The 27,918-nt window shown below is 45.9% G+C and overlaps 1 protein-coding gene across 2 annotated transcripts in view; it reads left to right on the forward strand.

Moving 5' to 3' along the window:
* The window catches only part of LDB1 (LIM domain binding 1), a 70,831-nt gene that overhangs the window by 29,103 nt on the left and 13,810 nt on the right, over positions 1-27,918 (forward strand). For both annotated transcript variants that reach the window (XM_063132515.1, XM_063132516.1), the window contains exon 2: positions 23,923-24,025. In XM_063132515.1, coding sequence (XP_062988585.1) covers positions 23,923-24,025 — 103 coding nt within the window. The remainder of the gene's footprint in view (positions 1-23,922; positions 24,026-27,918) is intronic.

Genomic DNA, 27,918 nt, shown 5'->3' on the forward strand with positions numbered 1-27,918 from the left:
CGCTATCCAGCAACTCACTCCACACTGCACCAGCTGAATTTCTGCCTGTCATAAAACTGTGAGAGCTTCTATGGTGTGTGCGTGGATGGATATTGACAAGCCCAGCCCTAGATGTGAAAGTGGGTTCTTTGGTGAGCCATTGTTTTAGCCATAACAAGGTGACACAAATTCAGCCCTGCTAGAAAGGAAGGCATAACTAATTGTTCTTGTCTTGTCATTTAGTAAAGATCCCACCTCACAAAAAGCCACCACATCCTGGGACTTGTAGTCATGGTTTTCAATTGGATAATCATAGTATGTCATGCTTCAACACTTTGATGCCCATGATCACCTATACTAGGATCTAAATTATATTTCCCATTGCAGAAATGTAGGCTTTTGTTGTACTCTGAACCAAATCCTAGAAAGAAGCAGGAGCTGGGCTGGTGAAATACCAATTTGCTACAATTCTCTCCCCTCAGACATAACTACATGTTTTGTTAATGCTTGTTTTCCGTTGTAGTTATTAGTGGGTAACAAAATACCAATTTCAACCGGATTTGGTGCATGTTTATTTGGACGTAAATCCTATTCAATTCAATGGGATTTGTTTGTTCAGACATGTTCTTCGCCGCCTTTCTTGCCAGAAACTTCATCGCAGAAATGCGCATTTCGAGCTATTTAAACGCACCTACTCCCAACCCTTTAATTGAATGAAAACGGCTTGGGGTCTAGGTTTAGGCAGACGGGTGGAAGGAAGGAAGCTTCCCAATGCAAGAAAGTTTTGTTCAGTTTGGGGGTATTTCCATGTCCTGGAGTGAGCTCTCCATCCCGCTTAGACCGGGGTGTTGGCTTTTACTGGAACAGCCCGAGAGTTTCTTCCAGGGTGGGAGAAGTCAGACCTGGCACTTCCTTGTGAGGTCTCTTTCTTCCACCACGGCAGTCCTGCCCGCCTGCTTAGGATGGGAGAATCCCCCCTCCCCCGTCGCTGTGCCCGCCCCACCTCTAAGCGATGGCATCATCTCCCACCACAGCCTTCTCTCCCCTGGTCTTTCTGGCTGCGTCGCATCCCCTTCCCTCCCTGGGATTTACCTCTTTCTGTCTGGGTCTGTCTCTCCCTTTTGTTTTTCTCAGCCTAGCATGGCAGATCCCTCCCTCTTTCATGCGATCAGAGCAGCCCCTGGAGCGGGTGGGGGGGAGGGAGAGAGAGTGAGAAGTGGGAGGGGGAGGGCCTCCTCCTCCTCCTCCTCCTCCTCCTCTTCGGATAGCTTCTGGGCCTCTTTCTGAAAGGCACAGGGAGGGAGGGAGGGAGGTGTGTGTGTGCGTGCGTGTACGCGAGAGCGAGCGTGTGTGCAATAGCAGAGCCTCCTCCATACCCCAACAGAGGGCCTGAGACAGCAGCAGGAGCAGCCATTGTTCAGGGGAAACCTGGCAAACAAAGGACGAGCTTCCTCCTTTTCACCGAAGCTTTCCTATTTCTTCCGGCTGCCATTCGTTCGGCTAGGCCTCTCGGCAACCCCCTTGCTCCGCTCCTGCCTCGTCCAATTGCAACCCGGCTCCTGCCTTCTATTATTTTCATTTTGAACTTTTTCTTTTCCCATGGCTGGCTTGGAGTAAGGCACCCGCCGGCAGGGATGTTCTAAGTTCCTACCTTGAATTCTCCCACCTTCCCTCCCCGCCCGCAACAGCGACACTTCAGCAGTTCTCCCCAGGTAAGCCTCTCCGGGTCGCTTCTCACACTCAGACCAAGTTTGGGGAGATCCGGGAGTCCCAGGTTGCTAGGAAAGGCCGGTGGTGGTAGTGGTGGCGAAGGAGACGGCCGCGGCGTTTTCAATGGCTTCTTGCCGGCCATGGGGCTCTTGGATGCAGCGGTGATGGGCTGTAGCGATCGGAGCAGGGCTGCAGTCCCAGATCCATGTGGGAATTTGTAAGTAGCTCTGCAGGACAGAAAGGCAAAACAGACTCCAACGGGTGCAGGAGGATTTCAGGTTATCTAGCTTGGATGCCAGGGGCGGGTGAGCGGGCGGGGGAATCTCCTGGCAGGGAACTTGCTCTGTCTTGCCTGTTTCTGGATCTCCACCCTTGGAATTGATAGGCAAGGATGCCTGGTGCTGCTATGCTTGGAAGACAGTTGCAAGTTGGTCATTAAGGAACTGTGTGTGTGTTCGTGTCGGAGTGAGGGGGAGATGAAGGAAATAAAGGAAGCATGGGGGAGACTCATGGTGATGGTGTGGAGGCTTCCTGGGTTGGTGTGCTCTGTTATGGAGCAGCAGCAGACCAAAGCAAGAAAGATCTGAAAGTTTCCACAAAGATGTACGCTTGGCCAGTGGCTGAGTGAGGTGGCCAACCTGCAGGCAGCAGGTGAGGCCAGAATTGTCCACCAGCGGAGCCGCAACTTCGCCAAGTCAATGCTGCCTTCCAAACAGGCATGGCAGACCCTCCACATGTTGGAAAGAAATGGTGGGGATGGTTTGGGGGGGCAGGTCCCCAGAGATGTGCAGCATTAGGGTCGCAGCACACGTGCTGAGGTTGCTTAATTTTTCTAGAGGCTGTTTCTCTCGGTGCTGTCAGTCTATGTTTGCAGCAGTTTCCTCAGGCTTCAGACCTTTCACCCGCCCTCACCCCCATTTCTTTCTGTAAATCAGAATAGCTTCCCTAAGCATGACTGAGAGCTTTCCCCCTGGAACCCCAGTTGCAAGTTTTTCCAGTTTCCAGGCTGCTCCATTAGGCTAGAAGAACTGGACTGGGGAGTATTGGTGGAGGCGTATAGTTTGTATCTTCAGTAGGTGTTTGTTGGAGTTGTAGCCTGGCAGAACAGAAGGACTCTCTTAACCAAATCTGCTTTACTGGGCTTCCTTCTGTCTTCATCATTTCTAAGTTTGAAACAAATTGGCCCCACATCTTTGGGCTTATGGTAGTATGGCAGCTTCTGGGGAAATTGTGGGGGGAAATTTTCAACTCCCCTGCCACAATTCTATACCATATCCTTGAAACCAAGGATGCTCTGCAGCACTACAGAATGCTGAGGGTTGAAATGTGCATTTGGTATGATGATGCTTCAAGTTGAAGGCATCTCTTTGTGTCATCACATATTTATTTGCTGTAATCCTCCCATAGTGGAGAGCACATTTGCTTTGGGATCCTTAGAAACTGGCTAATTCTAGACACTGCAGGTTGATTTAGACCAGGGTAAGGGCTATTGATCTAATGAGAGAGGATGCTCCCTTGAAACTAAGTTTAAGCAAAGATGTAAGTCAAGCTACATGGAGAAGGTGAGATAATCCTAGGTGGTTATCTTGGGTTAGGTAATATAGTTCCATATTGCTGGCCACTGTCTTGAAGTGTGCTGGGGCTATATTCTGAAATAACAGTGCATCCAGTTCATTACAGAACTGAGGCCCTGCAGGAGGCCCTGCATACTAAGCACCAACACTCTTATTTGGTGTGCATAGGCATCACTACAAAACTTGAATTTCCAGTCTAGTACCTCCCCTTATTTCTTGCAAGTCCTCAGAACAGTCCTTAGTCAAACTCGCAGTCAGGGAAGAGGATTATTAAAGACTAGGCTGAAGGCTTGGCAAACTGCACTGAGATCCCTGCATACATTTTAAGCTTGGTTAATATTTGGGTGCCTTGAGGCTTAAATAACTTTCAGCTCGGCAAGGGGATTTTATAGTAAAACATCAGAATCCTTAGACCTCTGTTCTATGCACACAGAGTCTGCACTCACTGTAGAAAATTGGGGAACAGAGATGGTATGAAATGCAGCATCCCTAGAAGATTTTGTGAATAGGTGCTGCAATCAAGAGCTACTCAAGGGGCACCATCTGTCCTCCAAGGTCTAAGTTTTCCCCTCTGAGTTGCTATACTGAGCATGGGATGAGTGAGGCAGTGCTGGGAAGCAACAATATCTCTCAGTGACAGACTGGCAAGGTGTTATCTAGTGCTGTGTCATCACTGGGCCCAGCAGGGAATACCAAAGGGGTAAATAAGAGTCATTTTAGGAAACTGAGTAAAGCAGGTAGGGCAACAGTCAGTTCAGTCAACTTGTTAAATCTCTTTAACTTCTTGATATGATAAAGTTCCTTCCAGCTGCCTTTGTGCAATATTGCAGGCTAATTGCTTGAGTTTAACTGGAGAGTATGCTTGCAAAGTGTTTACCATACCTTTTTATAGGAGATGTCTCATACTCTTGTGTCTCCCCTTTTCTGCAAGCAGGCACAAAAGAGTTGATGAAATCTCCCTACCACTGATAATTCTAGCCCTGTGGTTTCTGGGACATTTGGAATGCTTGGGGTCCTTTGCTTGAATTGAATGCATTGCTTTGGATTCTTTGGCAAGGGAATAGTGCAGGATCATAAAATATCCTGAAGATGAAAAATGTAAACATGACACAACAGTGCTATCAAGCTTTAAGCTTGTGCCTTGCACTTTGGAAGGATTGTCAGAGAACACGTTCCTTCCCAATATTCATGGAGCCACATTCATATTTTCCATTTCAAATGTTCCTAAACTGAACATACACTATGCTTGTGGCCCAATACTCCTTTATGTATTGCTGTATTTTTTGTTTCACATTATGCAGTGGTTCAATTCTGGGGGATGTTTTCAACTTTCCAAATCCAAGCAGTTCAGGCTCCCCTGCCCTGCCAATTATAGGCTAGATCCATCATGTTTATGTCTTATGGACTCTAGTCAATTGCAACTTGTTCTGAGGTCTCCTATGATAGAAACTGATTCAGTGGGTACACCACATGTCTTTATTCTTCTGTCTGTTTGCTCTGTAAAGTGAGCTCTAGTGCACAGTGCAATCCTATACAATGTATGCATGTATATAGCATACATGTTTATGCAGAAGCACCTTCTGCTGTTTTCAATGGGACTTAGTCCCTATTTAATAAATATACTTAGGATTGCAGCCTAGGTTTTCCAGTAGGAATATCTCTGGGAAGCTTCTTTACATTGCTACAGGTGGTGGGAATACCTTAGACTTGGAACTACTGTTTAGAAGAGGTTATGTTGTTGATTGATAAGGTCCTGCTGGCTAAACATCACAGCCTGGAGTAGCACGGGGACCTATCCATTGGAATATCCTCTCCAATAGAACACAGTGTTTGCTGCTTCAGAGGAAGCTGCAAAAATAAATTTACTGGTATTTAGGTGCAAGGTTGTCAGTTCCCAAAAGAAGTGTCTTCTTTGCTCTGTCGCACCATCCTCTGCAGATTCTCAAAACAGATTCAGACCAATTCTGTAGCTTTTGGAAACTGATCTAATGGAAATGTGGCTTTTCATTGTGCTTCTTTATTTAGATTTAGAATTCCACAGCACAGAGTCCTAGCCCAGACTCTGCAGGCCCTTGGCATTAGATTTAAAGCCTGCCACCCACTCTTTAGAGCACTGTACTAGTGCCAACCCGTGGGGGCTCACGGTTACACAGCACTTTGCTGATCAAGCTGACAAGTATCATTTAAAAAGCACGCAACTCACACTTCATTCCCTCTACTTCTTTGCCAAGGTCTTCCATCTGTATAGAAGTAAATGCTCCATTTGCTTTCTTAAATCTCCTCTTTTCTTTCCCTGGATGACACTTGGGGCCAGGCTATGTAAGGGTTAATTCATTTCAAATGTGTGATAGCCTTGCAGGTTATAGAGAAATGGCAATAATGGATGTGCAGTTGACTCACATTGGGAGTACAAATAATGGGTTTTCAGTGTCTACCCCATGGTAAGATGTGTGAACTCCAAATGAAAGTATAGCCCATCTCCTGCAGCTCACTGTGTTGGCAGTGGTGATGGGGAGAACTGTACACCAGAAACATACATCACTGACACATCTGCTTGCTGTACCATCCAAAGATTCTCTAATTTTGTCTGACTTTTGTATGGATTTTGAAATGAGGAATAGGGCTGCTATCACTGAACCTGGAATTTAGAAGAGATGGACCGGAGAACCCTGATATTCTTACAATTGTAGCTCCTGGCCCTAAGTGTGGGTAGGAGCGTACTGCCTTAGGTTGAAATCATAAGAGCCCTTACCTGGGAGGTTAGCCTAATGGGGCTACTCTACTGGAGAAGATCAGACAATTACCTACCCCATGCCACCTGACTTTGCCTTTTTCTGTCATGATGCAGTACCGTTGTATAGGCTATGAATGCATCGTTGTTGATGATGGAAATGTGGATGCATAACCTCAGAAATAATATAGACCTAGAACTGGGGTCATAGATTGTAGATTTGCAAATCTAAAGTTATGCAAATTACTTTGAGGATGAGTTTCTCCAGGGTTGTTGTTTAATTTCAAAACATCTTTTTTATGGTACTCTATTGTCCTAAGGTACTTCCTAAGTACTTCCTAAGGTTCGTGGAACTCTTTAGTGGAATGTATGATGTGGTGATTTATATTCTCAGAATATTCAGAAACTGCTTATGGGAGCCAGGAGGCACACATTTTATAATGCTGGAGACAGTGTTAGGATACAAATTCCAGTCTTTCAGACCCATGGCAGGACAGAGTTGCATGTCCAGTAGCATCTTCTCCAGTGGAATATGCTGAGGAATCTCTACAGTAGATTAATGATCATGGAAACTTTGATTTAGAACATTTTGTGTTTGATATTACATTCTGTTTTCCATCTGTTCCTTTTGAAATTGCCTAAAGGAAATACCACCATGCTCCAGAGTTCTTGTGAAATGAGATATGTTACTTGCGTTAACCAAGAGGCTAGTCATTTGCCCCTATCCATAAAGGAAAAGTCACAGAGCTGCAACTAGAACTTGGGAATCCTGGGTCCTTTATCTCCCAAGGATTTATTTGATTTAAGAGTCTGGGAGTGGATATCCTAAACTCTAATCTGCTAGATTTGCATTCTTTTCACTGAGCTGATGATACGGTACAGGGATGCTGGGTTCTAGCCATCTTGTTGATTTAGCTCTTCCCCGACATTTATTATTAACGCCTAGATTGTGATAAGCTCTTCTTTTGAAGACAGCCCTGTCATATATTGCAGTCCACGTGGGTTTGTACTTCCCTAAATATTTGTCTGCTCTAAAAAATTGTCACTAACCAACCTGCCCTCCAGTGAAGCTGCTGCTTTTTTTGAAGCAAGCCTATACATCTGGACACAGATCTGAAAGATTAATAAATGTTTTATAGCCTAAGCCATCCTTCTCCAACCTGGTATGCTCCAGATATTTTGAATTTCAACTCCCATCAGCCCCAGAACCAGCATAGCCGATGGTCAGGAATGCTGAACTTTAGGAACATAGGATGCTGCCTTGTACTGAGTCAGACCATTGGTCCATCTAGCCTAGTATTGTCGACACTGACTGGCAACAGCCCTCCAGGGTTTCAGGTGGGATTCCTTGCCTTACCTTACGAGGAGAAGCCGGGGATTGAACCTGGGACCTTCTGCATGCAAAGCATGTGCTTTAATATGCTGAGCTATGGACCCTCTGTGTAGTCCAAAACAAAGTTGGGGAAAGTTGGCACCAGCTTTTGTGGATTAAAGTCCACGTCATCAGATGCATGAAGTGTTATCCTAAATTGGCAGCTGTAGATACACATGGTTGTAGGAAGGGCAGGAATTGTAAGAAGACTTGTCAGAGGGAAACGAAATACAAACTGTGGTAATTACATTAAAGCTTAAATGTGCGTAAAATAACTATAGTAACCATTTACAAGGTATTGTTTAACACAAACATCCTAGTTCTGATGAAGTGGACTATAGCTTATGCCATAATAAAATTATTAGGTACCACAAGACTCTTTGTTGTAACAGACTAGCATGGCTACCCATCTTGAAGTTGTGCATATGGCGGCACATCCTAATTACCCACATGTTTAGTTTTTAATCGGTTTTTAATTCTTTATGTGTGTATGTACTGTGTTTTAGAGTTTTAAATTTTGTATACTTGTTTTTACCTCAATTTTAGAATTTCTGTAAACCGCCCAGAGAGCCCTGGCTATGGGAGCGGTATATAAGTGTAATAAATAAATAAATAAATAAATATTGAAGTTGCTTGAAAGCAATGAATGCGTAACTGCAGAAGGATTCTTCAGGATATCGAGTTTAACTGGGACAAATCTGGAGGGACATCTTACTATGTCACGTGTTCTGGTAGTCATTTGCCCTCTGTTCAAATGCTGGATCTTTAGCTTGAGATGACTATAGCCTCTGGCAAGCACTGGCCCTGTTCAGACAACTCTGTAAGCCAAGGTGGTGAAGCATTTGAGCTAAACGTTTTGTGAGCTAAACATTATGGCTTAGCTTGTCATGTGAACCATTCCTAACCATGGTGGCTACATAACTATGGTTTAAACATGCTCACTAACCATTTGCTGCAAAAGGGTTAGCAGCCTAACCATTGCTTAGCATGTTGTCAGAAGAGGCCCACTGTGTCTCTCTGTGTTGCAAGCTGGGACCTGTAGTTTGCATCTGCAACCCCCTTTGTTTGAAAAAAGGAGAGAGTAGTCAAGCTTGGCCTTCCTCTTCAGCAGTAGAAAGAAGAGGATCTTAAAATGTTCCTGATCTCATCTGCTTTCCCAGCAATTTATGAAAGTTCTTGTATATTCACACACATGCTGCAAGTCCTATATTCTAAAGGCTAAACTATATGCTACATTAAATGCATAGCAAGAAGCTGATCTTAACTTTTGTTTCACTTTCCTGCAAACACATGGGTCCCTGTTCCAGATCGGGACATCTGTGTACAGGTGGTGGGGAGGTTAAACATTCCCATTCAGCTACTTCCTCTGCTAAATTCACACACAGAAAACACATGGGGCCTAAAGAAAGGAAAAGAACTTCCATTGGTGCTAACTAAGTTCCTCCCCTTTCTTTAGCCGCTGTGTATGGGTGGGGGTGGGGGACAAATTTAGGAGGGGAAAGCAGCTAGGTAGGAAGCTTTACACCTAAGTGCACACTTGCACATAGTGGTCCGGGTCTGGATTGAGGCCCTGCATGCTTACACTAAACTAAGAAAAAAGAAAAGTTAGAATCAGCCTCATGTTACACATTTAATTTTGTGTGTATTGGCCTTAAGGCTAATATTTTTGGGAGGGCTACAAGAGTACCAGGTGCTGTACCATAAGAGGATCCTATTCCACAATCCCCTTCTTCAAGTTGCAACTCTCCTGAGGCTCTAAATATGAACATGGGTAATTGGGGGGGGGGGGATACAGAAGTAGGGGAATGTGTTGTATGGAAGTGAGGTCTAGGTAGATATGTAGCGGTTCTGGTTTTGTGTGTAGGCTGCTCTTGAATGCTTGGCTGATCTACAGAGAAAGGAAGGTCGTTGCATGTCGGTCTGGCCTGTGCACAGGTAATTCAGGATTAAGCTGTGAGTAACTGATCTGGCAAGAATGTGAAGCGATATGAGGCTTGGTTCTCCTAAGCAGCTGTTTCTAGAATTATAACATTAAAATAATTCCCAAAATAATTGCCTTGGATTTATTGTTGCAGTTGTTTACCCTTATTTACTGCCGTCTCTCAAGGGGTGTTAAGCCTCATGGTAATACACATTAACCAAAGTACGACATTGTCATCTTGCAATAACTGATATGAACATGTAGTTTTCAAGTATCTTTCATCATGAAGGATGTCACTGATTTAAACTTGTACCTCTGCAGTCCCTCCGGCTACTGCTATGTGTGTTCCACGTCTACTAATGCTAGTATGAAATGCCTGCCCAGATATAAAAAAGGAATCAATACTGCTTCTGAAATCTGTTCAGGTTAGGGCTCTGGTAAAGAGCTAAGAGAAAAGAGCAGCTACTGCAAACACCTCTCTCTACATGCTCTACATGTTCAAAGTCATGCATAGATGGTAGTGGCAAAATGCTCTTCCTGTCAACCTTGGACATTTGGATAGGGTATAAGGAGTCAACCTCCATGATATTTAGGCCTTAAGTCAATTAAGGCTTGAAAAGCCATGACCAACCCTTCACCTTTCCAGAAGACTAAATAAAGTCAATTAAGGCATGAAAAGCCATGACCAACCCTTCGCCATTTTCCAGAAGACACCACCACTACCATCACTCCTCCAGTAGAAGCCAGAGTAGTGCTGTGTCTGGTATATCTCTTGTCTCATTGCTGCTAGCTTGTTTAATACAGTTTTTATTCTAAGAAAAGCTTAATTAAAAATACCACAAGAATTGTGATTAATTAGACTCAAGAATTCATGCAACCCAATATTCTGCCTCTGACCTAGGCCTCATCTACACCATGCAGGATATTGCACTATGAAGGTGGTATATAAAAGGCAGGAGCCACACCAAGTAGGATATACCTGTATGAAAGTGGTATATAGTGTATGTCAATGGGCCCCAACAGTTGTCAGTGCACTTCAATACCGCTATAAAGCAGTAGTGTGGCTCCTGCCTTTTATATACTGCTTTAGAAGTGGCTTTCATACCACTTTCATAGTGCAATGTCCTGCTTGGTGTAGATGAGGCCCAAGGGGCCATTCTAAATGCTTTTAAGTATACAGCTGCACAGAGTACTTGTGAATTACTCTTAACTCCTGTTGATTAGTTCCAGTATGTGCCAGTCTAATGGTGTGGTGCAGTTTCAGTACAGGAAGCAGAGTTCAGGTCATACACAATTTTTTAACCTGGGCCATTTTTAACCCAGGACAGCAGCAGTTAGGGAAGCTTGCTGGGACTATAAACGTATGGCAGTCTTGCAAGGGAGCCCGGCCCTCCGAATGCAACAAGGAGCCCCAGGGACAAAGCACCAAGGTAAAAAAAAGCTTAAGCACACACATGAGTTAAGCATCCGTGCAAGCTTAGCAATCCTTTCCTGCCTTCCTGCTATTAAATAACTCAATTTTACAGGTAAACCAACCCAATAATAAAAACAGCCATGAAGGTAGAAAGCCAACAGGAGCGTGGAGGCTATCCAGTGTATTGCACAGAGTGTCACATATATGACTATCTGCCTGTTGGACAAAAGTCGTAGGTGTGTGCTTGGTGCAAGGAGTTTCTCAAAGAATGAGTTTGTTCCCTTGAGGCCAAGTTTGCTGGTTAGGAAAAGCTGAGAGAGGCATAGAGGTCTGTGGACCAGACCTTCAGAGACATGATAGCCACTCCCAGGGTGACAACTCCTCTGCTGTCATGGAGAATGAAGATCTCAGTAGGGAAGGCATCCTTCTAAGAAAGAGGGAAATGGTCCTTTAGAAGGGAACTATTCCTTGGGGGGATGAACAGGTATTCTCTGTCACAGAAATGCCTCTGGGGGAGTTTGAGTGCTTGGTTTCAAAGAAGAACACAGATATACTGAGCATTACAGGAAACCTGGTGGAATGGAGAGAATCAATGGGATGCAGTTATCTCTGGATGCAAACCCTATAGGAAGGACAAGGAAAGGGAGTACTGGGGTTAGTCTGTTCTGGGTAACTTGGTGGCAAGCTTTATTAAACATAAAATTCTCAAGTGTGTAGAGAACAGATTCAGGACAGCTCAAAGGAAGTATACTCATTCACAGAGCACATAGGTAAACTATAGAATTCGCTATCTCAAGATGTAGCAATGGCCACCAACTTAGATGGCTTTAAAAGGGGATTAGTCAAACCCATGGAGAAGAAGTCTGTCAATGGCTTTATGCCACGTCCAATGTCAAAGGCAGTCTGCCTCTGTGTGTCAATTGCTGGAGAACAGAACCAGGATGGTGTTACTGCATTCATGTTCTACTTGTAGGGTTCCCATAGTCATCTGGTTGGCCACTGTGTGGACAGAATGCTGGACTAGATGGGCCTTTGGTCTGATCTAGCAATGGCTTTTCTTATGTCCTTATGATAGCATCTTCACTTTCTCTACTACTTCAGACTTTGCAAAGCTTTGGCTGGTTTCTTCTTTTAGCATCTTAATGCCAGTCAGATTTCTGCATTCCCTGGTGCAATGTCTTCTGAGTGAATTGGCTCGGATTACTATATGGACAGACTATTGCAAGAAGGTTGTTTGTGCTCTGGCCTTTTCCTCTGCTAATGCCAAGTAGCCTTCCTTGCTAAGCAGTCTCTTCAATTTTCTGCTCAGCAAAGCATTCGGCAGGTGAGGCTCTGAGCCATTGTGTGTGTTCTTTATGATCTCTGCAGACAGAGCCACACCTTGCTCAAATGAATTTATCCAATATCACAACTCCCTGCCCTCCAGCTGAACCATTACTTCACATTTATACTAAGTACCTGCAGAGGGAGAGGGCTGGAGCTCATTGGTAGAGCCCATTCTTTGCATGCAAAAGGTCCTGGGTTCAATCCCTGGCATCTCCAGATAGCGCTGGGAAAGACTCCTCCTGTCTGGAACCTCCAACAGCTGCTGCCAATCAGTGTTGACATACTGGGCTAGATGATGATTGTTGTGACTGAGTATAAACTATCATGTGACCCTCTCCCTGGGATCCTGCTCTGGGATGTCTTGTGGGAACACCTGTCCAGCATATTCTGTCCTTAAAGCAGCTGTTTATTTATTTATTGCATTTATGTCCCACATTTTTCCTCCAAGGAACCCAAGGCAGTGTACATAATCCTCCTCTCCATTTTTATCCTCACAACAACAACCCTGTGAGGTGGGTTGGGCTGAGAGTCTATGACTGGCCCAAAGTCACCCAGTGGGTTTCCATGGCCAAGTGGGGACTAGAACTCGGATCTCCCAACTCCCAGTCCAACACTTTAGCCACTACACTACACTGGCTCTTTGTGCTGCTTTGTACTCCAGAGAAGCTAATTCACATGACCATATTTACCCCCTAATAATTGCTGCAAATTTGTGATAGTACTTTCACCCAACCAGGATACTGCAGATTTGCTATTACAGAGATATAACACAAATCAAAACAGGCAAGCATATAGTAAGAAGTTCATCACTTGATGACCCATCGCAACAACTGATAGTGTGAATTGGCAGTGGCTGGGGCACTTTGCTTGATCCTTGAAGATTGTGGGTTTGAGTTTCACTTAAAACAACAATTCAGAAAAGGCATGTAGCACAACACTCCCTGGATGTTGAGGTTTTAAAGGTTGGTAAATTACCTAATAAACTGGATCTGTTCACACAGAATTTAATTCTTGCAATGTGTGACAGAGAGTCATCTCTCTGACTTCATAACATCACCTGAAAAATAGGTTTGGAGACAGCTGTGTGACAGTGCATTTGCCCAGATCTTTCACTCCTACAGAGAAGCATTCAAGGTACAGGAAGGAAGGAGGCAATTGCCAGAAACTCTCTTCTGTGTTTTTGCACTGATACTGGAGCGTTGTGTTGACATCCTGGTCTACAGTGAGTTTGCTCCGTTTTTCTCAGTTTTACTTTCTATTTGTTTTAGTAGGAAGTAGAGGTCATCAATGGGACTACACAGTTCCTGGATATTAGAGGGTCTTGACTGCTGGTGACTTCCACCTCATTTCTGCAGTTTTTTTAGCAAGCCATTTTCTTCCATGGTTTGCTGCTGCATAAGAGTTATATATCCTGCATATGACTGCAAGATGTGCATACCTCTAATTCTTTCGGCTGTCATTCTCCTTTCCACCCATATGAACAGCTCCGGCTCTTTAATTGCCCTCTGTTCTTTACCACTTCTGATGCTGTGCCCAAGTCACATAAGTACATACTTCTGGCGCTATTCTCACAAATAATGAGAACGGAGTTTATAACTGTTTAACTTTGATGTGTCCACCAGCCAATATCCTTGAGCAGATGTCTGCCAGTCCTAACATCTCAACAAACCCAGATTTAGGTGTGATTTAGGCAAGACATTAGGCAGGTGAAAAGCATTTACACATGTAGGGTTGTACATGGCCTGGTGTCTTATTTAAAGTAGTCTTAACTTGTGTGCTGGCCCCTGCTCATCAAGCACTTGCATGCTGCTATGGCTACCTTCCCAGTTGTAGATTGCAAATGCTGCATGCATTGGGATGGGTGGGAGGAAAGCACATGGGTGAAGACCTCTTTAAGCATAATGATGGGCCATGTGAAATACTGTTTTCATGAGTGCTTTTTGTACATCTTTCAATTGGTCTTAAAATAGTGCATCCATGTCCGATTGGGGACTAGAACCCAGATCTCCCAACTTCCAGCCCAACACTCTAACCGCTATACCACACTGGCTCTCAGTTGATAAGTAGCCCATGAAATCAACAGTCAAACTGTTTTAGTTTGTTTGAAGCAGGCGAAAACACCTTCTCATTGCCTTGGGAATCTCACTGCAGCCTTAAAGGCCACTCACTTGGACAGGTTGAAAAGGTTTAGACAAATTCACAAAAGGTAAGGCTCTCCACAGAGCAAGGATGTCTCTGAATGGGCCTGTTCAGACAACATGCTAAGTCATGGTTAGGCCGCTAACCTTTTTTCAGGAAATGGTTAGTAAGCATGTTTAAATCATGGTTACGTAGCCACCATTGTTAGGAATGGTTCACACAACTAGCTATGTCATGGTTCACACGACACACTAAGCCATACTGTTTAGCTCAAAATGCTTAACCACCATGGCTTAGCGTGTTGTCTGAACAGGGTCAGTACTAGTTGTTAGGGACAAACAAGCATCTTCTTTATGCTCTGCTCATGTGCTTCAAGGGATGACTGGCTGGTTACGATTGGAAACTGAGAGCTGGACTAAAAGGACCTTGCTTGTGATCCAGCAAGGCAACTTTTATGTTTTTAGTATAGAGGATAATGCTCTTGCCGTGTATATTAGGCTACAGAGCTGAGTAAGAAGTCCCTTTAGATGATCATCAGTGCTGGGAGATGATTCTCCATCTCCACCTTTCAGGTCGCCTTGGGGTAGGCCTGCTCCAAACAGAGTCCAAAGAATATGTTTGGTGTGATGTTTTAGCTCAGTGTATCACAGATTGTTGTGAAGGATGCCTTGAAAATAGACTGATCTCAAGATTTGGGAACTGTCCCCCCCCCCCCGCTTCTCCCCCCTCCCCATTTGTGTGGGGAGTGGGGTGGTTGGAGTGGACAGACTTCAGGTTTGCAGAATCAACTTTGATTTTCTTAGAACTCCAAGATTCACAAACTGGAACCTGGTGCAAAAGGTATCTTGGAATTAAAGAATTCTGAGCACGGGAATTACTTTTGAGTACCAGAACTGCATGGAGCTCATAGCCCTTCCATATACAAATCTACTCCTAGTTACACCATGTTTTCTTCATCTCAGTGGTATAATTTAGGGTGAGAGGGGAAACATCTACTGCAGATCGCCCAGAGATCTCTCAATAGATCCAGATCTATCTTCTATATACCCTTGTATGAAGCATTTAACTTAAATACTGGGAGCAGACTTTTGCTTTGGAGAAGTAGCAAGCAAGGCTGCAGTGCAGTGGGTTTCCAAGGGAGGTTAGAGAAGAATTATAAAATGTGCTATGCAAATCTCTTGTCAGGGATGGGTTTGGTCTAATTAAGCTGCCATAGCGTAAGGGGTGTTAGATGTTCCTTTGGTGCTTTGAACATGTGATCTCTGTCTAGCCTTTTCCAGCTGCAGTTGACAGAAAGCTCTCCTGATGTGGAGCTTTCAGCCCAAGGAGACATACTTTGAGCTGATCCCATTTATAATGCCTCCTTTTTAAGGCTTTCCTGCCCAGAGTTCTGGATGCAGTTGCACAAAGATGCTGCCCCACCAGCTATGTTAGCATATAGAGGTAAATCACGGTGTAGCATTATCTCCCCTTGCTCCTCTGATGTCTCCTTAAGGGAGGAGTTCAGAAGCTGTAGTTAGTCTTAAGCAATGGTTTGTTTAAACAAGTCAACTTCAAACCATTGTTTATGAAGCTGGCTAGTTTCAATAAACCACAGTTTGAGGTTCAGATGTAAAGCTAAACAGCCGGTAATCTAAAACAGAAGCAGAAGCTTCCAGTCTCCTCACGACTGTGCTGGAGGAGGCAAGGGGAGTTTCTAAGTCCGAGGCTTGCTGTGCCTGGTCTAGCATTAGCTGTCCTAACATGGTTTAGTATTACATGTGAATACAGGCACTGACCTGTTTTGCACATTCAAAACATGCCACTGTGGCTTAAGCAATGGTGGGCTCTGCCATGTGCTGACACATGCTGGGTAGGATTGCATATTCACAGCCTGGCTGTGGCTTGTCGTGTTATGCGAACACTGGGACCATGGGTTATGTTAGGGTTAAGCAACAGACCATGGATTATATGAGGGTTGTTTAAATCTTTCATAATGCACAGTCCCTGGGTTCATATGATACCACAAGCTGCAGCGTACACCACAGTCCATGTGGTTTAAATAGAGCACACAGCTGTCTTCCTTGCTGGAATAACTGGACGTTGCACACAAGCCATTTTTGACAGATTCCTTTAACTTGCAGAAGGTTTCAATGTTTCAGGATGACTGGTCCATACATGCTAGAGAGTGAAGGACCTCAGTCCTTTGGGGACAGTAAGTATCAGTGCTATGAGAAGTCCAGAATAGACAGGCTTCCTGTTGGTCAAACTGGACCAAGCTGGGTTTGCAGCCAGCCTGGCAAACTCCATTACTCACCCAGCAGCAGATGGTGCCTGTCAAGGGATGCTGGGAGGGGAGGAGCAGGGCGGTTGCCTCGGTGATTCCTCCATCTCCACAGCAACGGAAAGGTCACCCAGAGGGTCCCTCGTGCTCTCTCTTCCTGTGTACGAAGCTCTGAGATCCGTTTGAGCCGGAGCCAGAGGGTGTGATTGGAATGAGGGGCTCTTTTGAGATGGGGGCAGGGTAACTCTATAGGGATGGCTTCCAAGCTACATGGAAATTTTTGGGACCCCCCTTCCCCGGAGACTCTGGTCTGTAGCAGGTATATGTTCCAAATGCTTTTAGATTAGGGTCACGCTGCATGCAAGTGAAATGAAACCCAGAATAATTCAAGTTGCTTCATTTTCCAGAGTGAGAATAACCTAATTATTGCTCATATGCATATTCGTTTAAATATATGCAAAATGAAGATTGCCCACTGCCTAGCATTGAGCAAAAAAAAAAAAAAATCCTCTGTGAATGCACACACATTTCTTTGCTTGCCCAGTGCTTTGCATCACCCTGCATTCACATGGTTAGGGGAGACTGCAGGAGTTGTAGATCTATCCTATGTGTAGCAACCTTCTACAGTTAATTTGAATGCTTCATGGAAGGAAGCAGAGACGAGTTCATCCTGTGTGTGTCACTAATGGCTTTGTGGCATGTTGATCCAGTTCTGAAGTCTAGCATTTCCTCCTAGAGTAGCCAACTGTATTGAAGCCTCCACTTTGAGCCTTAATAGTGGGACATCATATAGTTCAGGAATGCCTCTGGAACAGACAATTCCTCAGTTGCTCTCTCCAGGCAAGAGTTAGGAGAGGGAAGGGGCACCAAGAGCCTGTGTGGTGTAGTGGTTAGAGTGTTGGAATGGAACTCGGGAGATGTGGGTTCTAATCCCCACTTGGCCATGAAGTGCACTGGGTGACTTTGGGCCAGTCACGGACTCTCAGCCCAACAAGGTTGTTGTGAGGATAAAATGAAGAGGAGGAGGAGGAGGACCATGTATGTCATCTTGGGTTCCTTGCAAGAGGAAAAAGGGCAGGATATAAATGAATGAATGACAGACAGACAGTGTTGGCAGAAAATTAGCTTCACTTAAAAGAGGACCAGTCTATCTAGGTGAAACGCCTGGGAATTGGGAACATTGTGTTGTATTGCATGTAAATTCCCACTTCTTGGCTCCTCTATCTTTGATCTGGTCTTTCAGGCTGTTTGCTACTTGGCTGGACGGAGGTTCTTAAATGCCACTCCCCAATGTGCTGGTGATTCTGTGACTGTTAGCTAAACATTCCCAGCTTGAATTAAGTAGCCAGGACCAAAGACTGTGTCTTTTTGGGTGGGGAAGGAGAAACGCTGCAGCACATACTATCCAGACAGGACGGCACCTGACAGGGGTTGGACTGGTCTTTCTTGCTCAGCAGGAATGGTTGCTGCAAAGGTGCAATGTTTCTTCTGGGGAAACAGAGGCAAGCTCTGGCTCTGATCTTCTGGTCCAAAGAAGCGGCCCAAAGGGAGAGAGAGGAAAATCCATAACTATGCCATAAGGGATGGGGCGGGGGGGGGGGGAGGGGCAAACGAAAGAGAAACCAGGATGCTGTCATTGGGATGTAATGAGTGTGGCGGAGATGGATGGAAGAGCAAATGGAGCCCTCTAGTGACACTCACTGGTTGACTTGAGAGGCGCTTGATAGAATGACACATACCTTTTAAAGCACTTTGATTACAACTCTGGGATCCTCCCCCACTTCCAGCTAATGGGCATCACCACCATTCACAAGTTACACTTTTCCTGTTTAAAATGGCACCACATGCTCAATGATAGCCTCCCTGAGAATTCTGTCAAAGGGCGGGATAGAAATACCCTAAGGGCACAACTCTATGCATGTTTAGACAGGAAAAAGTCCTACAACTCCCAACACGGCTGGCTGGGGAATGCTGGGACTTGTAGGGCTTTTTTCTGTCCACACATGCATAGGATTACACCCTAAATAAATATATAATTTCCAGCTAGTGGAAATTAATAATTCCCCCCCCCCACACACACACACACACTTGCCTACCCTGGATGCTGGCCCATAAAGTCCTGTGACTTCACTTGGATGCAATTGCACAACTATTCTTCTGGTCCATAGTGCCACCAATTCTTTCTCTCCCCCCCCCCCTCCCAGCGCCCCCAGTAAAATTGAAACGTTTTGGAGAAATCACGTCAATTTTACCGATGGCTGTGCTCTATGAGCTGGTAGAAGAAAACAAAAACTCTTCTCTTCCGTGGAGCAGTAACAGCAGCATGAGAAAGGGGTGAGTGGGTGATACCAAGATTGATGGAACTGCCAAAGTTTTCCCCCTCCCTCCCCCACTCTTCTATATAGAGAAACAGCTTAACATGTGCAAAGAATCCATTCCCAAATACATACAACTAAGGGAAAATGGTGGGTGGGAGAGAAAAATGCACTTCGGATAGCATGCCTCCACAGAGCGCAGAAAGGTTGGAATGCGATTGTAAATCCACCTTCATGCACGACCACCAGTGTATCTAAAGACCTGAACCAGCACACTTAAAATTGCATTTCTGCATGAACATTGGGGGAGAGTGCAAAAGGGCTTCAAACAACACATGTGAAAATTGCCACTGGCTCGTGTGAAATTCCAGCAGTCAGGGAACAAGCCTCTTCTCCCAGTTTGGGAAAGATTTGAGGCAGAAGCTAGAAGGGAAAATAATGAGAGGGGTGGGGGGAAATCATCTTTGCCATTAGGAAAGAGGACCCCAATTTTGCACAAACATGTCTCATTGGGGAAGCTGGGCTGCTGTTTCTGGTGAGGAGAATGTAGTCGTTTTACATGTAGCTTTACAAGTTTTGTATATATTGGGAAGATGGGGTTGATCAATTGGGCAGCAGCATTGCAGTCCAAATGTTCTCTTTAAAACGGGTACAGGAATGTGTGGCCCCCCAGATGTTGTTGCACTGAAACTCCCATCATCCCTTGCCATTGGCTATGCTGGCTATGGTGGATGTCCATTGCAGTCCAACGACATCTGGGGGGGGGGGAGACACACATGACACACACACCCCAATATAAAACATTATGTAGTGGCCTGATACATTTTCCTGTTTATTCTCTTATTCCTTGGGTTTTCCTCACTTGGTTCTTGGAAACCCTTTGTACAAGCCTGTTGGATAATGTTCTAGTGTATACAGGAACTAGTGTATACACTGGAACAGCAAATAGTGTATACAGGTGTATTGCCTTTGATACTAGAGGTTGCACTTAGCCATCTGGACTAGTAGCCACTGATAGCTTTCTCCAGGAATTTATCCAACTCCCTTTTAAAGCCATCCAAATTGGTGGCCATCTCTACATCTTGTGGTAGTGAATTCTATACTTTAACTCTGCGCTGTGTGAAGAAATCCTTCCTTTTATCTGTCCTGAATCTCCCACTAATCAGCTTCGTGGGATGACCCCAGGTTCTAGTATTATGGGAGGGGGGGAATGTCTCCTTATACACATTCTCCACACCCTGCATAATGTATATCTCTACCATGTCTCCCTTTGCCCTCCTTTTTTCACAGGGATATCATCCCTGTGTTATCAAAATCCTTGAACCAAAGACCTGGATTCAACAGCACACTGTCCTTGATGACCTTGGATGGATTATTTGCCACCACCATTCCTTCTCCATCACCTTTCTAAAAGAGCTACTGGTCAAACTAGTGGCAGAAAGGATGTGAGATAGTCAGGATAGAGGGATGTTTTGATACTATGATAAAGGAGGCTGACCGGGTGTTTCACAGTGTGAAGCTGCCTGAGCTATCAGAGGAGGGACTGTGCTCTAGATTTTTGAGAGCACACAAGACTTTTTCTCTATAAGACATGTCTTTTAAAATAGGGATGTGCTCCGCTTCTCTTCGGTTCAGAGAAGCAGGAGCGAGGCGGCCTAATTCACCTCCGGAAAAGGCGGAGGCGAAGAGAGTCAGGGGGGCTGCGGATCGAGGCAAAGAGGATCGCCTCAATCCGGAGCTTCGCCTGCAGGTAAATGGGGGGGGAGGGGGACTAATCTGGCGCTGCCGGTGGCGCCATCCATGCGGCAGTGGCAGCGCCAGGTAAGGGAGCAGGGAAGAGGGACACTTACCTTCCTCCGTCGCAGGCTTCAATTGAGGCCCCGGTTGAAGCCGGAAGTGAAGGCCGAGGCCTCTTCCGGCTTCAACCGGGGCCTCAATTGAAGCCCGCGATGGAGGAAGGTAAGGGGGCGGGGGCGGGGGTGGGGGCCTGGCCTACCTGGCGGCGGAGGCGGCGGCGCCAGGTAAGGGAGCAGGGAGGAGGGACGCTTACCTTCCTCCGTCGCGGGCTTCAATTGAGGCCCCGGTTGAAGCTGGAAGTGACAGCCGAGGCCTCTTCCGGCTTCAACCGGGGCCTCAATTGAAGCCCGAGACGGAGGAAGGTAAGGGGGCGGGGTGGGTGGGTGGCTTATCTTGCGCCGCCGCCGCTGTCCACATAGTGACGGCGGCAAAGCCGGATCTCGCTCCGCAGAGCGGAGCAGGAGACGGGCGGAGCGGCGCGAAGAGGATCGAGCCCGATCCGGATTTTCCGGTTCGGGCCACGAAGCAGATTGGGGGGTCTGTGCACACCCCTATTTTAAAATATCTCTCCTGTAAATGACCCTTGAGTTTCTAGACCAGCCTCCCCCAACTTGGTGCCTACCAGGTTTGTTGGACTACAACTCCTACCATCCCTTGCCAGCATAACTATTGGTTTGCTGGTTGTGGTGGTGGGGTTTGTAGTCAGGCATATCTGGAGGGCTAATCTAGATTTTCCTTGTGTTGGTGCAGAAAGTGTTTGTATCTGGCCCTTATTGCGACAGGCATTTCTAAATTATTGCTCCTCTGGGCTTAAAGAAGGCTTGATCTATACATGCAACAGAAAGAGATGGTAGAAGGCAGCAGGGCACTTCAAATTTCAAGCCAGGGAGGCAATTTTTAAATGCTCCTCCATATAAAAAACCAACAACCTCCCTGTCTAAAGAGAATTAGCACAGCAGGAAGAAAGTTTCTAGCTCATGCCTCTTGGCTGCTGCACTGATTTTCTGCATGCAGGGAGGGAGGGTTTTATTTATTTTTTAATGTAGGACACTATTCAAAAACATCAACCACCACTTATGGACTGAAATGGTGCATTCCATTCTGCTACCTCATCTTGCTCCATATGTAGACCAAGTCTAAGACTTCATTCTTCCTGATCCCTTTCTTGAAGAAACTGCTGAACCAATTGAGCAAACGGAATGGGATCAAGCTCTCAGAACTGGAGCTTTACATACCCAGCCAACAACATTCTACACAAGTTTGTACTTAGCAAGGCTTTTTAGATGAAAGCAAGGCAAGCCATCTACAGCACACACTTTTCTGCAAAAAAAGGGTGCTAAGCTAGCAAAGCATGTGCATGCTTCAAGGGGGTCCCTTCAGTGATACCCATAGCCCACCCAGCAATATTGTTAATTTGTGACATTGTGATAGAAGTGTATGCCCTACCTCAGGATACCCCCATTGTATCCATACACATGGAGCAGTTCCAAAGTGACCTGGATGCTTATTTCTGTTATCCCTGACACCATGGAACACTTCCATCTAAACAGGGCACCCACATATAGGAACTACTCTCTCAGAGCTTCAGCTGAGTACTGGGCTATGGGGGAGTGATTTTGATGGAGAGGATGGCGCATGGAGGGGGTTTCCCCATGTGTCACCTCTCCATGAAAATTGGGCTCTATACAGGCCACTAAACAGCATGACTTATATGTGCACCAGTCTTCCCCTTGTGCATGTGTATGTGTGTGTGTGTGTGTGTGAGAGAGAGAGAGAGAGAGAGAGAGAGAGAATGGGGCGAAGGCCGGATGTGTGTTTGTATGGAGAGTGAGGGGCATGCTATGCCAACTTCCAGCCCAGATTCCATACTGGCTCTGGCCATTGCTTCTAGCAGGAGCCCTTGGGCCCACTCTTGACCTAGGGCTTCTTCACCTGCACAGCTTCTAGTGGGGTATATACCATCAGTTGCCAGTAATGTCCTGCCATTTCTATGGGCTGAACTGGCCAATCTCTGTGCAAGAGAGAAAACAGTACACATATTGGCTATTAAAGATGGTAATAAAACTCAGAAATCAGTGAGTTGAGGGGAGGGGGAGGATTTCCAGTCTCCCAGGACATTCTGTAGCCGATCTGAATGTTACCATACTTAAAATCAAATTTTAAAAAATTCCAAGGGAGACAAATGTGAAGCCCCTAAATTGGAACTGAGTAGCAAATTTGACACTTCTGGAATTTTGTCTCAACAATTCCTGGGAATGACTAGCTTGCTGTAGGAAGCCATTGTTCCTCTTTGAGGGTTTTTCTTGCTATGCCTGTTCATCACCAGTAGCTGCTTGCTTTGGGTGGGTTGGATCTTGCATTAATCAGATAAGAATCTGTATTCATGTGTGCCCTGCATAGTGACATATTTACTCCTATCACTTGTATTGCTTGGCGTTTTGGCCTTGCTCATATGGCTTCTCCATACTCACTTACGTATACCTGCCCACTTAGGTGAACCCTTTGTGCATCTGATGATGTGGGCTCTGCCCCATGAAACCTTATGCCACAAGAACCTTCTTAGCCTCTAAGATGCTCCAGGATTTGGTGCTTGGTGGGCTTTCCCCCTGACACCTTTTATTTCCAGCAGTTGTTCTGAATGTGCTGGAGGCACAGTGCAAATCTGACTGCACAGGGCTGCTCACCTGCCTCCCGGAAGCAGGTTCCTCCTACCAGAGTACATTTCCCTAACTGGGGAACACACACAGCCCCACACTGAGGAGTGGTTAGTCTCTGTACATCCTTCCTCTTCTCTTCTCCCCCACCCTCCCAGTGTGGTCTAAAGCTACTACAGCGTAGTGTTATGCTTCTATGGCTAAAGGATGCACAGTGCTACACCATGACAGCTCTTTATCTTCTTGTTGTGGATTTATATCAGAAGGAAGGACTGCATGCATCTGTCATAGCAGTTCACAATGCTTCCTTTGCTTGGGAACCACAGCACATTGCTGTAACAGCTATTGTCCTGTCTCTCTCTGCTTTTCTGGCCCTTGAAGATTAGAAGGCAGACCCAGAAGCTCAGCTGCCACAGCACTGTGCTGCGTTCCTCTGGCCTGGAAAAAACAGTACAATGTCGTGGTAGCAGAGGAATTTTTGGCAGGGTACTGTCAGTTCATCTTGTCTTCATTTTTTTTTAGTTCTGCCTGATAATCTGTTAGTAATTTATATATGGAACTTCTCTTTTGGAGGACTTGGGTCCAGTCTGGTGTGGTAGTGGGATGGATGCCAAGGATGCCAAAGTGGCTGTAGCATCATAATGAAATTACATTTGTGTCATGCTTGTCTGTAGTCATTGATTGATGCCCTCACCCTTCCTTCTTCCTTCCTTCCTTTCTTCTCCAGGCTGTTCCTCTAAGTCATTCAAGCTGTACTCTCCAAAGGAGCCCCCAAACGGCAACGCCTTTCCCCCCTTCCATCCGGGCACTATGCTGGATCGAGATGTCGGGTAAGTGCAAGGCCATTTGGTGCAAGATTGGGGAAATCCTAAACAACGCCAAGTAAATCCCAAACTTGCTTCGTCCTCCATCGATCTGTGGGTTAGGCCCTTCAACCGGCATAAGGGCCCTGCTCTCCCGATCAAGACACATGAAATCATTGGAGTTTGACACAGGGCACATCAGGGTAGCCCAGGGGCCACAGGTAGCCCTTGGCTGACTTCATTGTGGCTCACAGGCCCTTTCCCTGCTGCTCAGCTGATGTGCTAGAATCAGCTGAGGAGTGTTTCACTTGCTTCTCGGCTGCTTCCAGTGTTGATCAGCTGGGGAACAGGGAGTGATGGAATCTCAGTGAGCCAAGAGGGAAGGTTTAAACCTTCCAATATCTGTGTGCTGAGTGTGGGGGGTTGGGGAGGAAGGCTGTATGTGTGTGAGTGTGAGAGAGAGGGGGGGTGAGGGAGACCTAAGGCCCCATCCACTGCCAGCTCCAGCCATGCCTACTGCTAGCATGTGGCTCCCAAACTGCCACCCCCTGCTGCATGCATCCCTTGGAGCAGGGGTGCAGAACCTCAGGCCCAGGGGCCAAATCCAGCCCTCACACCCCTGCTGCATGCATCCCTTGGAGCAGGGGTGCAGAACCTCAGGCCCAGGGGCCAAATCCAGCCCTCACACCCCTGCTGCATGCATCCCTTGGAGCAGAGGTGCAGAACCTCAGGCTCAGGGGCCAAATCCAGCCCTCACACCCCTGCTGCATGCATCTCTCGGAGCAGGGGTGCAGAACCTCAGGCCCAGGGGCCAAATCCAGCCCTCTGGGGGTCCCCAGAAGGCCAAACATCCTTTCCTGACCACTGATCATTTGGTGGTTTTGAGCAGCTTTTCCTCCATTCTAAAAGGTTGAAATGCCTCTCCTAAAGCAGTAAGAGCTTCAAGTTAAAATATGCTGGTATTTTGGCCCCACCCCTTTTCCCTTTCACTCCGCCCCCCCAAGAACTCCTCCAAAATGGAATTCGGCCCTCGAGCTGAAAGAGGTCCTGCACCCCTATCTTGGGGGCAATAAGGTTGCCCACCCTTGACATAGGTCATGTCTATGAGGCATCAGGGTTACTGAAGTCTGGGAAGCAAGATAGTGGAAGGCACCCTCTTCCTCCCTGTGTTAAGCTATAAGCCAAGCACCAACACTTTTTCCTTCTGTCGTTGTTTGCCCACAATTCATGCTTGAGATGAATTTACCTTATTTTTGATAGCTGAAGCTCTTAATTCGTTTATGAATTTAAAATTGGGGAAATATTCTGAAAAAGGTTTACTTTTTCCAGTATTCAGAGGAGCCCACTGTGGCGTTACACCCCACAAGTCAGTTCCCTAATGTATGTCTAGGATTTGTAAGTATTGTGTTTAGAATGTTGACCTGAGTGGGTGGAGATTGAGGTGATAAGGGGGGGGTGTTTTTAAAATACTTTGGTTCTAGGGAAGAATTAGAGAATCCGGGTAAAGAGGGTTGTCTTTTGAGTGTAGTGTGCAGATCCTGATAATAAAGAAAGTTCAAGAGTGAAGGTGTGAGAGAAAGGAAAGCGTGTATGAGAAGAGAGAAAGGATTGGATGAGAGGTTTTAACAAGGGTCTGAAAAGTTTTATTATGAAACAAAGTTTGTGAACATTGAAATAAATTTTTATTCAGTTTGTTTTACCACAAAAATCCCACGTGTCTCCTTGGCATTTATCATCTGCAGTTATATACATATAACACCCATTTTGATATTAATTCACCATCAGCATATATAATTCACAGTGCATTATTTTATTCCTGAAATTATTACTGTTTAACCCCTTTCTCTACATAGTTTGTAGAAAGGTGGTGTTTGTCCCTTACCTCAGGCTCATAAAGTGGTGGTGCTTAGCTTGAGCAGGGAGTGTCCGCGAACAGGCCTGTTGTAAAGAGCCTGTGTCGTAGCACCCACCACCTGTGTTTCTGCATGAAGCTTTCTTGATTGGAAAGAGGAGAGCCCAGAGCAGCTAGTCATGCAGAGGCACAGCAGGCAGCCCCCTCTGGGAGTGGCTACTTTGTGCTGATAGAAGCCTTTCTCAGGGATGCTAGCCATTCTCTCCTGGCATGCTGGTGTGCCCTACACTGCTTGAGCATTGCCGGTCTGGAGCCATCCATATTTACTCTGTAGCAGCCAAGTTTCAAGGGCACCATGATTAATGATAGTTGGGTTGTATGATGGTTACCTAGGATATGGGCTAATGACTCCGTGACCCACAAACCTACTGTGATGTCCTACTCTTTAGTGGCAAGGGAGCCTGAAGAGGACTGTGAGGCTTAAAATTCAACCATTTTTATTGCGGGAGCTTTGGGACAGGGGACAGGCTCTCTGGTGCTTGGCTCCAAAGTAGATTAACAATTAGCATACAAGTTGGGCCATGGGAACAGCCTGCAAGTAGCTGGAAAGAGAGCAAAAGCAGAGCAGCTTCTTGGCAGGGAAGGAAGGGCAGAAAGCTCCCAAAAGGAACAGGGGGGATCTGTCTAAAGCAGGGATAGGCAATTTCATGGGCCTTGGAAGGCCACAATAAGAATATAAGAAGAGAAGAGCATTCTAATCCAGCATTCTGTTCACACAGTGGCCACCCAGCTGTTGACCAGGAACCCACAAGTAGGACCCGAGTGCAATAGCACCCTCCCACCCATGTTCCCCAGCAGCTGATGTACATAGGCTTACTATCTCTGCTACTGGAGCTATCTGTTGGGACATAGCCTCCTCCTCCAAGAATGCATTTAACCTTTTTTAAAAGCCATCCAAATTGGTGACCATCACTACATCTTGTGGTAGTGAATTCTATAGTTTAATGATGTGCTGTGTGAAGAAGTACTTCCTTTTACCTGTCCTGAATCTCCCACTAATCAGCTTCATGGGATGACCCCGGCTTCTAGTACTTTGAGAGAGGGAAAAAATGTCTCTCTACCTACATTCTCCCCACCTCTATCAGGTCTCGCCTTAGCCTCTTTTTCCCCAAGCTAAACAATCCCAGCTGTTGTAACCTTTCCTCATAGGGGAGATGCTCGAGCCCCTCAATCATTTTAATTGCCCTTTTCTGCACCTTTTCCAGCTCTACAATATCTTTTTTAAAGTATGGTGACCAGAACTGTACATCTCCATGGCTAAGCTGCTGGGAAGTGACATAGGATGCTACCTCATACCAAATCAGACCCTTGGTCCATCTAAGCCCAGTAGTGTCAACACTGACTGACAGCAACTCTCCAGGGTTTCAGGCAGGATTCTTTCCTAGCCCTACCTGGAGATGTCAGGGATTGAGCCAGGGACCTTCTCTATGCAAAGCAGGGAGCTCTACCTTGGCTATGATGTCAACTCCACCCCCTGTCCGCTGCTTTACCAGGGAACATGCTTAAGCCCCCTCCCCGGGCTCAAGAAGTTGCATGACCACAAGACCAAATGGTATCAAGATTGTAACCACAGAGGGATCTAGAGGTGTGGGTGGCCTCCACCTCTAGATGTTCATTGTTGTTGTTAAAGGAAATCTCTAGTTTAGGAATGGGGAACATGTGGCTCTCCAGATGTTGTTGGACTGCAACTCCCATTAAAATTGGGGTCCAGTAACATCTGGAAGTCTGCACATTCCCCACCCCCACTCTTGTCCTTTTATTTGTGCAGATATAAGGCAAGAAGCAACACTGTTAAGCAAGCATGGTAGGCTGCCTGCATAATGTTCTGGCTATTCTTCAGAGATTCCCCACTCCCATAGACCTCCTTACTACAGAAGAAAATGTCTATGGGCCTTGCTGCTAATAGCGAATCAAGTTAAACCATGATGCCCAGCAAGCTAAGAAGTGATTCGGTTTGCATTGGTACGGAAGAATGAAATGGGGTGGTGGTGGTGGTGGGGATAAATGC

Source organism: Elgaria multicarinata, chromosome 8 (assembly GCF_023053635.1).
Source record: "Elgaria multicarinata webbii isolate HBS135686 ecotype San Diego chromosome 8, rElgMul1.1.pri, whole genome shotgun sequence".
In the NCBI taxonomy this organism is placed as follows: Eukaryota; Metazoa; Chordata; class Lepidosauria; order Squamata; family Anguidae; genus Elgaria; species Elgaria multicarinata.